The 12,573-nt window shown below is 39.3% G+C and overlaps 1 protein-coding gene across 3 annotated transcripts; it reads left to right on the forward strand.

The window, feature by feature from the left end:
* Positions 1-342: 342 nt before the first annotated feature.
* On the forward strand, positions 343-12,356 carry DTD2 (D-tyrosyl-tRNA deacylase 2 (putative)). 3 transcript variants are annotated; one of them, XM_023751534.1, is made up of 4 exons: positions 343-487; positions 3,749-3,818; positions 9,439-9,794; positions 12,194-12,356. In XM_023751534.1, exons 1-3 carry the CDS (start codon positions 377-379, stop codon positions 9,762-9,764), a joined length of 507 nt encoding a protein of 168 aa, XP_023607302.1. In that variant the 5' UTR covers positions 343-376; the 3' UTR covers positions 9,765-9,794; positions 12,194-12,356. The 3 variants fall into 3 exon arrangements, with proteins under 3 accessions (XP_023607302.1, XP_023607303.1, XP_023607301.1); XM_023751535.1 differs by having other exon boundaries at positions 12,197-12,356; XM_023751533.1 differs by lacking the exon at positions 12,194-12,356 and having other exon boundaries at positions 9,439-10,397.
* The last annotated feature ends 217 nt before the right edge of the window (positions 12,357-12,573 follow it).

A 12,573-nucleotide genomic window follows, 5' to 3' on the forward strand; every position in this document is an offset into this window, starting at 1 on the left:
AAGCTACAGCTTTTAGTTTCATCTCTGCTCACATTTTGTGATTCAACTGATTCTATTTACTTATCTTCATGGCATCATAATATGGACTTAAGCAGATTTAATTTTTTTCAATGTCTGAAAATTTAGGGAACAGATCCAATAAGTCTTTTCATTCGTTTAAAAATATACACTGGGCACCCACTAGAGAAGCAGGTAGGTGCGTACGTAGTCTTAGAAGACCGCACATCGGAGTCACCCCAGGGCCAGGCAGAGGCCCCGCCCCTATGAGGGCGGGGCCCCGAGCGATCCGGACGCCACTCCCGCCGCCTTCCCTGCGCGCGGAGGGCACAGCCTGCACGGCGCAGCCTGAACCCGGGGTCGGCACGTGGGCCCCGCCATGGCTGGGAGCAGCCGGTCGCCGCAGGCCCGGGCGCTCCTGCAGCAGTGCCTGCACGCCCGGCTGCAAGTGCGCCCCGCCGAGGGGGACTCCGCGGCCCAGTGGGTGGAGGTAAAGTGAGCCCAGCTGCTCCCACTATCCTCGGGCGCGCAGGGGCGGTTCTTTCCGCGCTGTCTCTGCGCCTGGTCCCCCCCCCCGCCCCCCGCGTCTTCCTCGCGGCCGCCACGTGGCCCCCGCACCTGCTGCGGGGCGGCTCGGAACTTCAGGCCGGTATGCCCAAACCTGTCCACAGTGGCCTGCCTGGCTTCGCCCCTCGCCTCAGCCCTGCACCACCGGCCGGCGCCTTCTCCCTCCGCCTTACGCCTCGGAGGGGGAGCACGTCCCCTGCTTGGCCCGCGGATATTTGAACTTGCACTCACCAGCCGCCTCGGTGGACTGGAGACCTATTTGTCCCAGACCCCTTGCTTTAAAAGAGCCTTGTCAAGCCCTTGGCACTGCTGTGCTGAGATGGTCCGAGCTTGTTGGTTAAATCTGTTGCAAATATTAAAGGTCCGTTTTGACTTGATTTTCCCTTTATGTTGACAGCAGCTGGGTCAACATAGAAATGAGATTTTCCAAGAAACTTACTTTGGGAGTAAGATGAAAGGAGGGAAATATTAGTTTATAACGAAGACTTTTAGAGGTACTCAGAAACTTTAATATAGGAGCATCTCATTCCCTGCTGAATTTGGTCCCAGATCTAGCATTCCTTAACACAATCATAGTCATTATTTAAATACTGCTCATAACTATGATATGTGGCTGATTATTCTTAAATCAGAATCTGTTACCCTCTGCCAAGTTGGAAATACTTATAAGCATAAATATTCCTATATATTCCCCTCCCCTTTTCTTTCAAATATTCATGTTTCTTACTCCTTATTTTTGTTATGGCCTCTTCTGAGATCTTGATTTCTCTTCCATATATTGACATTTTATTCTTTTTACTAGAGGCCCGGTGCACGAAATTCATGCGTGGGTAGGGTCCCTAGGCCTGGCCGGCGATCAGGGCCAATCTGTGGGGCAACCAGTGAGATGATTGGGGCCTGGCACCAGCCCTGCCCCCCACCCCCGCAGGTCGAGGCCTACAGGCTGGGGGGCAGTTCCTGCGTTGAGCGTCTGCCCCCTGGTGATCAGTACACGTCATAGCAGTCATTCCACCATTTGGTCGATTTGCATATTAGGGTTTTATATAGATAGATATTTGCCATCTTATTCAGAGAATTGCCTATTTTTATAGTTGCCTCATGGGACAGTAAATCCCAAACTGTTAATCCTTTAGATTTCTGCCATTCTTCTTTCTTTTTATATTCTTCATGCCACTTCTCGTTATGCAAAATCACAAATATTTTAGCAGCCTTCCAAACTATCAGTTTGCATTTATTAACTTCAAAAGCTTTTTTTTTTAAATTTTTTTATTGATTTTTTTACAGAGAGGAAGGGAGAGAGATAGAGAGCTAGAAACATCGATGAGAGAGAAACATCGATCAGCTGCCTCCTGCACATCTCCCACTGGGGATGTGCCCGCAACCCAGGCACATGCCCTTAACCGGAATCGAACCCGGGACCCCTCAGTCCGCAGGCCGACGCTCTATCCACTGAGCCAAACCGGTTTTGGCCAAAAGCTATTTTAAAGCTTTCTTTTTCACTCCTACACATGGTTAAATTAGTATAAAGAGATAGTGAAAAAGTAAATTCTCTTCTCTTTCTCAAGCATCCTCTCCCCTATTCTGTTATCAAAAGTTCCAATTTTTTAAAAACTTGTTTTAATTGTCAAAAGATTTGAAGGTTATTTTGCATGTTTTAGTTTCATTCATTTAGAGCTTTGTTTTCACAAACTAAGGTTTTTCTTCTTGGGAGGTGAACTTTTTTTAAGCTACAGTGAGAATTAACTGTACTTTTCTATATATTTCATATGTTTATACTGAAAGAAGCTACAAGGCAAGTGATTCTGACTTGAACAGGGGAATTTGTAGGTCACAGTTTAAGATCTATTATTGGAATAAAATAAAAGAAAATACCCTATGAGGAGGTAGCGTGGGAAGTGGAAAGAACAGGTGTCTGTTCCTGCAAATAATTAGACATTTAATTCTGACATTGCAAGTGTGCAAACATGATATGCTTAAGATTTGGGCTCATGCTAAAACAACCCAGCGGGGAGGCCTGTGACAATGGTGCAGATGACTGTCACTCAGCTCCTTGTTATGAGTATACATTGGAGGCCCTGGCTTGTTCCAGAGCACAACTGTACCTTTAAAAAATTACTGTATCTCTTTTGCAGATAAATCAGGTGTGAGATCAGAACTGCATTTATATTTACATAGAAGACTATTTAGATAATACATAGATCCCATAAGGTAAAGTTGAACTTAAATGCAGTCAACAGATAAATTCAGTTCCTATTGTATACAAAGCAGTCTGTGAAGTGCTTTGGGAGTTAAATGTAAAATAAATTGTGTTCCATCCCTTAAATTTATTCTTACATCCTCATTTAATAAATACTTATGAAGCTTCTATTATGAACCAGGCACTATTTTAAGCACCTTACAAATATTAACTTATTTAATCTTCATAATAACTTTTGGATAAAACAGGGTTAATCTACAGAATAAAATATTTAATGATTTACTCAGCAGCAAAATCAAATTCATCAAGTGTATCTTTCCCATATAGTCCCTATTCTACAAGAGCTAATGAAGAAATATCCAAGTCATTATGTAAAACAAATAAGCTTACATTTCGCGTAACAACCTCGTGATGTAGAACTTAGTATCATGAATGCAGTTTCCAACGCCTAATAACAATGTTTGTTTAAAGCATTAACAGTAACAAGAAATAATTGGAAGGTTTCTTGGAGTTTGTTGAAATAAAACCAGACCCTTATTTTTATGATCTGCAAGTAATTTCATGATCTATTCAGGAGGAATAGAGTGATGATGTCATCAGCTGTATGAGATATAACGCAAATTCATTTGGTGTTGAATAAATGGGGCCATGCAAACTAAATGTTTCTAAGTCTGTCAGTCTTACTTAGGGGGAGGAAACTAGTTCATAGTCTAATGATTTTGATTAGAAGTAAATGTTTGAAGGTAAATCTTGTGTTCTTCACTATGTTGGCTGTATTTTAAACTTAATTTTTTGAAAGAAATAATTGAGGAGATTGAATATTGGAAAGATTTTGTTTTCTCAACATATTTAAGAAATCAATATTGTAAAAACTTCTGTTTTGCCTTTAAACTTTACATCTGTAACAGTTGTGAAATTTTATCCATTTACCTCTTTATCTCTACATAGAAGTTTCTAATCTGCATTTACTGTGGTGATTTCTCATAGGTTCAGAGAGGATTAGTGATCTACGTGTGCTTTTTCAAGGGAGCTGATAAAGAACTTCTTCCAAAAATGGGTACGTGTTTGATGTTGTTTCTTTTTTGAGTGAGAATGTGTAGCAATAGATAGATAAGTTTCCTGGGGCAAAAGGCACAATCTTAAATTTACTGGCAAGTTGTAAATGACTTAATTTTGTACTGTTGTTGACTTTAGCTGTTTGCCTATTCCAATGTTTAAAGTAAAGAAGTGTGGTGGCATTCTTTTAAACTTATAGAATGGTGTGTGTTCTCTCTCTCTCTCTCTCTCTCTCTCTCTCTCTCCAAAACTTGTTGGAAGCAGGGTGGCCACATATAGGGAGAAACAGATGCTGCATTTCTTAATATCGTTTTCTTATCTCCCAGAGTCCCTAACAGGAGCATGTAGGTGACATGGGATGCATAAGATGTGGCCCCTTCAAATCTGGACAGCTCAGGTTGGCATCATTATTATGGGAGAATTTATATTAGCCCTTTATGCATTTATTTGTAGGAAATGTGTATAAATATAAGGTTCTCTAATTCTTGAACCAAGCTCAGTGTCGTGACATCCACATCTCATCCAGGGGCAGAGAAAGCAGAGTCAATGTTTAAGCATCTCTGAGCGATAATTGACCTGCTGCAGCCTTCCAGTGTACTGGATGGTCCATAGCACTGCCCATTCTGTGTGATATTTACATAAATACAGTCTCAAGACAGTATTTGATATAATAAATATGTCCCCCCAAACCCTAAAATAATGGCGCTATCCCTAAATTGGGGACTTGTTATATTCTCTTGATGAATGAAGGACAGTACCCATTAGTTTGATTAATAAGACATAAATTACACAAATGGGTAGTTGAAGCATGCAGAAGTTAACCTAAAAGAGCTTCAAGTAGTGGAACTCCAGGATAAATAGCTCAATGAAGAACAGCTTAAACGAACGGCTAAAACGCCTAGAGGGAATTTTATACTAAGACATCGAACATGTTTGACAATTTGTCCAAGGATTAAAACTAGACTTAAGGGACCTACGGTAGGTGAGAATGGAAAGCCGGTAACTGCAGTGGTTTAAAATTTGAATCTAGAGGATAATAGGGAGCTTAGAGAACATGAAATGAGGGCTCCTGTTACAGAGGGTTATTTGCCAGGACCTAATGCTTGGGAATTACACATTCTGTCCATTTTCCTGAGTTAATATTTTTCCTTGAATTAAATCTTTACTAATCATAAAATAGTATGGTAGAAATCTTCAAGAACAGGAAGAGAGTTTTTGTCCTTGTGATGTAAGATTGATGTCCTAAAGTTGTTTTTATATATTTTTAAATGGATCTTAGTTATAAGATGAAATGAACCAGCCACATCCAAGCTGCCTTTTGTTTTATAATAGTCAAATCCTGCGTGCTTCCAAAAATATCTTCCTGAGTTCACTTGGAATACATGTATAACTTATGGTGAATTACAAACACTGAGGAGGTTCGCCTTAACTCTTTTAATGAATAGTTTAACACAAAGCTTTACTAGTGTATATCATGATTCTCAGTAAAGAACTGTGACTGTAAGAATCACATTCTGCTGGTGTCAGTTATAAGCAAAATAAGTCCATCTACTATGGATAGCATTAGCTTGTATTTCCCTCTATTCCAGGAGGCAAAGTAAACCCGTATGATGGGATTCTCTTCAACCCCACCTCATACTTATTACATGGATTCAGATCTTTCCAATCAAATCATGTGCCCTTGGGAACATAACAACCAGTTATATCCATAAAGGCTGAAATAGCATGGCTAACAGATGTGCCAAATCTTCCTCAATTCATCTTCAATATAATTGGCCTGAGATCCAGGGACCTGTCAAAACTTAACTTTCTGTATACATCATTAGAGATACTTGATTGATAACCTGTCTTGGGATCGTTGAGTTTCCAACATGCCATTAATGCATTACCTCATTTTAATTCTATTTACTGACAGTTTGTATTTATATTTATTTCTGCATACTGATATTCGTATATCAATAGCATTAATGTAATTCTCAATTATAGCCTATAGAGGTAGGCGTGTAGAAGTATAATAAATTGTACTTACCTCAAAAAAAATTGTACTAACCTCTCTGGCCTTTTATTCCAAAATTACCTCCCTACTCTGTTACTGGCCTGAGGCCTGGATAGCTAGATGGTGCGTTCCGCTGGAATGAAGGGCTCTGGAGAGTTACTGTTTCCTTGGAAGCAGTCAATCAGGACTGCTGGCTATGCAGCAAAGTCCTATTTGTAATAGAGAATAGTAGTGATATTTTAAAATAGATGTAAGTTAAGTGAAAATTGATAGTGCTTGCCCTGGCCAGGTGCACAGTTGGTTGGAGCATCATCCTATACACCAAAAGGTTGCAGGTTCGATTGCTGGTCAGGGCACATACCTAGGTTGTGGGTTCCATCTCTCTGTCGGGGTGCATACGGGAGGCAACCATTCATAGTTTCTCTCTCACATCCATGTTTCTCTCTTTCCCTCTCTTCCTTCTCTCTCTCTAAAATCAATTTTAAAAAACACACATATCCTCCAGTGAGGATTTAAAAAAAAAAAATGGGTAGGAGTTCATTTGGATGGGCAGGTTTTTACCAGGTTAATTTCCTGATTTGTCGAGTGGGGCAATCATACTGAATCCTTACTAATATTTACTACAGACTCCATGATAATTGAAAACATTGACTAGCCCACCAGAAAGCATACTTTTTCAAGCCTAATTATTGGGCAGAAATATGAGTTTTATATAGTTTATTTTACCATTTGTCCCCTCAGAACTATTGTTTACAAGCAGAAGCTATTTATACTTTACTAGAAGCCAGGTGCACGAATTTGTGCACTGGTGGGGTCCCCTGGCCTGGCCAGCGATCGAAGCCTTTAGGGGGGCTGGCCGGCAGGGGGGAGGGGCCATGGGAGGTTGGCTGTGGGAGCACACTGACCACCAGGGGGCAGCTCCTGCATTGAGCATCTGCCCCCTGGTGGTCAGTGCGCATCATAGCGACTGTCAACCGGTCGTTCCAGTCATCTAGTCCTAATGGTCGCTTAGGCTTTTATATATATATATAGATAGAGATAGGAAGATCCTAAGGCTATGCATATTAGGCATTTCTTTTGTTTATTGTTTTGAAAATGGCTAATGTTGAGATCTAAAGATTTTGTAAGTTTAGAATTTTTGGTACACATCAATGTTTATGGTGACTGTGATACTTCTTATTAGCTATCAGTATTAAATTCATAAGTGCCGTAAAAATAATTTTTTTAAATATATTTTATTGATTTTTTTATAGAGAGGAAGGGAGAGGGATAGAGAGTTAGAAACATCGGTGAGAGAGAAACACCGATCAGCTGCCTCCTCCACACCCCCTACTGGGGATGTGCCCGCAACCAAGGTACATGCCCTTGACCCAAATTGAACCTGGGACCTTTCAGTCCTCAGGCCAACGCTCTATCCACTGAGCCAAACAGGTTAGGACAGGGGTGGGCAAACTTTTTGACTCGAGGGCCACAATGGGTTCTTAAACTGGACCGGAGGGCCGGAACAAAAGCATGGATGGAGTGTTTGTGTGAACTAATATAAATTCAAAGTAAACATCATTACATAAAAGGGTACGGTCTTTTTTTTTTTTTAGTTTTATTCATTTCAAACGGGCCGGATCCAGCCCTCGGGCCGTAGTTTGCCCACGGCTGGGTTAGGGCCATAAAAATAATCTTGTGTGTAAATAAAGATATGCCAGTAACTCTAAACCTTTTGATTTATTTTTCAGTTGTAACAATGAATTTCTGATGATTCTTCCTTTCAATTTTACTCCTCTCCCATGGGTTATATTTGTAAAATGGTTAGTCCATATTAATAGGGCCTTTGAGATTATGAAATAATTGTAAATCAGCTAGTTTATAATGGAATTGAAACTGGTACTTTTGTTTCAGCTTAGAACTCTATGCAACTAAGTTTAAAATAATAAATGCACTAAGGTTTTTATTTAATACTAGAGGGCCGGTGCACAAATTCGTGCACCAGTGGAGTCCCTCAGCCTGGCCTGCGGGATCGGGCCGAAACTGGCTCTCCGACATCCCCTGAGGGGTCTCGGATTGCAAAAGGGTGCAGGCCAGACCAAGGGACCCAACCAGTGCACGATCGGGGCCAGGGAGGGACGCGGGAGGTTGGCCAGCCGGGGAGGGGCCGAGTAAGGGCTCAAGGGCATGTCAGGCCCATTTTGCTCAGTCCCAGTTGACTGGACCCCAACAGCAAGCTAACATACTGGTTGGAGCATCTGCCCCCTGGTGGTCAGTGCATGTCATAGCAAGCAGTTGAGCGGCCTTAGCACATCATTAGCATATTACACTTTGATTGGTTGAACCGACAACCGGACACTTAGCATAAAAATTTTTTTAAAATTTATTGATTGATTTTAGAGAAAGAGAGGAGAGAGAAACATTGATTTGTTGATCCACTTATTTATACATTCATTGGTTGATTCTTATATGTGCCCTGACCGGGGATTGAACCTGCAACATGGCATATCAGAACAACACTAAACAACTGAGCTACCTGGCCAGGGCTAATATCTATAATAATAAAAGAGTAATATGCTAATTAGACTGGATGTCCTCCCAGATGTCCTTCCGGATGACCTTCCAGATGACCTTCTGGACGAAGCCGGGGCTGCGAGGGAAGCCCGGGTCCCGGGTGCCAGAGGGAAGCCAGTGCCGGCAGCCCGAGGAAGGAAGGCCTACTCTTGCATGAATTTCGTGCATCGGGCCTCTAGTTCTTTTATAAAGCAGAATTTGGTGCTTTATAGAGGAGGATTTATCACGGTATTTTTCTAATGCTGTTTGCTTATGAAATGTAGAAAGGAACAAGAAGGCAAAATCTTCTCATGTATCCCCCTGGAGCAACAATATAGGGTGTTCCAAAAAAAATGTATACACACTTTATCAGCTGACAGCTCACTTAATTTTCACTTCTTTTCAGATTTAAGTGATTTGAAATAATGCAAGAAGCCAGACTAAGCTTTGAACAAAGAAAATTTATCCTAAAGCATCACTATACTTTTTTTTATGGGGATACATAAAAGATAAAGTTTATAGTACAAAACCCGGCAACAGTTGACGAATTGAGGGCACACAAACATTGAACAAAATGATTCTTGATGTTTTTGATACCATTGCTTCGAGTTATCAGCAGTGCCTGGACCAGAACGGTCATCAGTTTGAAAATAGGCATTGACAAAAAAAAAAAAGTATTCATCTCTGTAGATTCTTTTAAATTTTAAAAATAAGCTGATGTAAATTAACTGGCTTTATAATCATTCCAAGTGTGTTATACATTTTTTGGGACACCCTGTATTTTGAGGTTTCAGTATACAGTTATTTTAGTTCTTTCCGGATGAACTTATTGTTAGGAAATCTTAACTGCCAAGTCACACTTAAAGCATTATGCCATTTTCTGCATAAAATTTGCCTTGTTTTTCATTCTTTGATCTTTTAGCTTAGTGAAGCAGTTTTTAAAATCTAAATAAAGACTTTGGGTAAAAAGCATGAACTGAAAAACTGTGTTTTAAATATGAGATTTGCTGACTAGAGAATTGTTGGTTTTCTTTTTTTTCTTTTCTCCATTTGTTTTTCACTTCTAAGCATTTTTCCTTTCTTCCCCACCCAGTTAATACACTGTTAAATGTGAAATTAAGCGAAACAGAAAATGGCAAGCTCGTCTCTATATTGGATCTACCTGGCAACGTTCTCATCGTTCCTCAAGCCACCCTTGGGGGGAAAGTGAAAGGCAGAAGCATGCAGTATCACTCTAACTCTGGGAAAGAAGAAGGGTTAGAACTCTATTCCCAATTTGTGAGTCTCTGCGAAAAAGAATTGGCTGCGAACAGCAAGTGTGCTGAAGCTGGGGTTGTGGTGGAACATGGCACTTATGGGAACAAGCAGGTGTTAAAGCTGGATACCAATGGACCATACACACACCTGATTGAGTTTTGAGAAGTTAAAAGTTTCTACAGTTGTTTTCTGGTATGAAGTGATCCAAACTATAATTAGATTTCCCTTGCCCCTCTTCTTCTTGAATATGATAATCTGAAGCATTTTTAGACAAGAAAATCCTGGGTCCCATCCATAACTCTGCAACCTGCTGATTGAATGAACTTGCCAATCACTTGTACTCTGGATCTCAGTCACCTTTCATTCTGCTTTCCCCTACACTTCGACTTGAAATTTTGAGAAATGCTTTCTATTCACTTTATGGTCATTGTGGAAATGTTCTTAGCTGTATGTATTTTGTAAATGAAGAGTTTTGTGCAATCAAGAAAAATATTTCTTATACCCTCAAATTTATGTAGTATGTAATAAAAATAACTATTAAAATTAGTTAAAATCCAGCACAAACCAATTATAATCTTGTCAGTTTTGTTTTACTATTCAGTTTTCTATATTTTGAATGAAAAATATGCAATTTACTATTCTTTTTAATACCTATGAAAATGTAATATAGAAATGTTACTGTGTATTATAATATTACTTTCCAAGGATATCAAAGTGTTTTTAAATTATTTTAAGAATCTTTATTTGATATAGGAACAAGGTATGGGGAATTAAAAGTTGTTTTTATTTACTATATCAATGGGTTACTCTTTTTCTCAGTTTTTTCCAGTGCAATGTATGTCCCTTTTTTTCTCTGTCATTTTAAAAAGTATATGCTTCATGAAAGTATTGTTAATTTATAATTTTTAAGGAAGTTCCTTTCTTATTGAATTAGAAAGCTATAAAAGGAAGACAAAGGGAATTTTTGGGAAACAAGTTCACTTGTTCATTTCTGTATTATCTACTTAATGGTTTGAAGCCCGTGTAATTTTTTTCTGTTAGTGAATGTCTCTGTTCTCCCTCCTCCACCTCCACCCCAGCAAAATTTATATGTTGAAGTTCCCCAATATGATGGTATTAGGAGACGGGGCCCTTTGGGAGTAATTAGGGGTAATGAGGTCATGAGAGTGGAGCTTTCATGATGGGATTAGCACCTTCATGAGAAGAGACACCAGAGAACTAGCTCCCTGTCTCCCCACCGTGTGAGGATGCAGTGAGAAGAGGACCATTTATAAGCTAGGGAGAACCCTTACCAGAAACTGACCATGCTGCCACCTTGGTCTCAAACTTCTAACCTTCAGAACTATGAAAAAATAAATTTCTGTTTAAGTCACCTAGTCTGTAGTATTTTGATATGACAGTCCAACCTAAAACAGATAGCTAAAGACAAGTGAGGAAGATATATAAGAACCTGAAAGAATAAATGAATCAATAAAATGTAATACTCTGTTTTTGCAAACTCCTATGATATGATTTAAAAAAATATTTTAAATAGTAAAAAGTAAAAACCAAATAATTCTAATCATCAAAAAGATGAAGAAATTAACTTGAATAACTTAAGTACTAGCTGCTGAAAATTCTTAGTCTTACCAGTTCCTTAGGCCAGTGTTCCTAAGACACTTAAAATTTTTATCACACACAAAAAAACATATTTCTCTATATTCTTCCTATACTATTTTATTTTGGAAGTTGAGAATCAATAACTGGCTTGGTAATGAACTCTTTGTCCTTAACTTTTGCTTTATTGATTCAAAATGCATTTATTGAAATATAATAAACTATTCATAAACTTGCAAACTCCAGTTTTCTCAAAGTTTCTACAAGGAGGTATATATGTCTTTCAAAAAGATTATGTGTTTTCTATTTTAAATCATTTTGATTTTGTGTGTAGGTAAAATGCTGACTCACAGCCCTAGGCTGCTATTTTATAGTTCAGGCAATTCTTCTTTAAAAGAAAAAATTTGCTTGAGGATAGCAATTTCAACCACATGAAAGGTTATTAAGTGGAAAGTGATGACCAACTTTGTTTTATTTCCAAGGAGACTAGAACAAGAGGCAAATGGCAAGAGAATTCGTGGATATGAAAATAATTACACCTTGGTTTTCTGTAGCTCTTCTGGCCCAAGGTGCTCAAAGAACCTTCAATAAATATCTCATTTTATCTTCCCAGTATATAATGAGGATAGTGCTGTGGAAATGAAGACAATGCTTAAATAATTTTCTCAAGATCACACAATAGGGAGGGATAATTTCCATCTTCCTGATTTTTCTTGTAAGAATTATTGAAATTGATCTTGATAAAAGTTTAGCATCTCTCAGTATTGGTCATTTGATAAAGAATAGCCAATAAATTGGTTTATTTACTAAATTGGGTGGCAGAGTTATGAAATAAGACAAGGATGGAATATAGATGATAAATTGTAATAACTATGTATGGTGTCAGGCATGTACTAAACTTATTGTGAACAATTTATAAGGTATATAAATGTCCAATTACCACAATATTGTGCACCTGAAACTAATATAATATTGTATGTCAACTATAATTTTAGAAGGATTCCAAGATGGTTCCAAGCTACACTCACCCACTCCGGGCCCCAAACCAGATTTACAACTAAATTACAGAGCAATCAACCTGAATAACTAACTGAAGCCTAGCTGAACTGAAATATCCTATCCAAGGACTTACAGAAGCCACGTAAAGACTGGTAAGTAGGGCAGAGATTCAGAAAGGGTTAGCCCCCAAACCCAGGTGTGGCAACTGAGAGGCCAGAAGGATATCGGCTGTAAAACGCCCTGTTCCCCTGAGCATGGGGTCTCAACCCCATACAGGGACCCCCAATTCAGAGCAACAGAGATAGGAAGAAGAGCCCAAAAAGCATAGGGTGGTGAAGGTCAGTGGGGATTCAGTCGCCGGGAGACCCAGACACCA

This window comes from Myotis lucifugus, unplaced genomic scaffold, assembly GCF_000147115.1.
Source record: "Myotis lucifugus unplaced genomic scaffold, Myoluc2.0 scaffold_22, whole genome shotgun sequence".
Classification (NCBI taxonomy): domain Eukaryota; kingdom Metazoa; phylum Chordata; class Mammalia; order Chiroptera; family Vespertilionidae; genus Myotis; species Myotis lucifugus.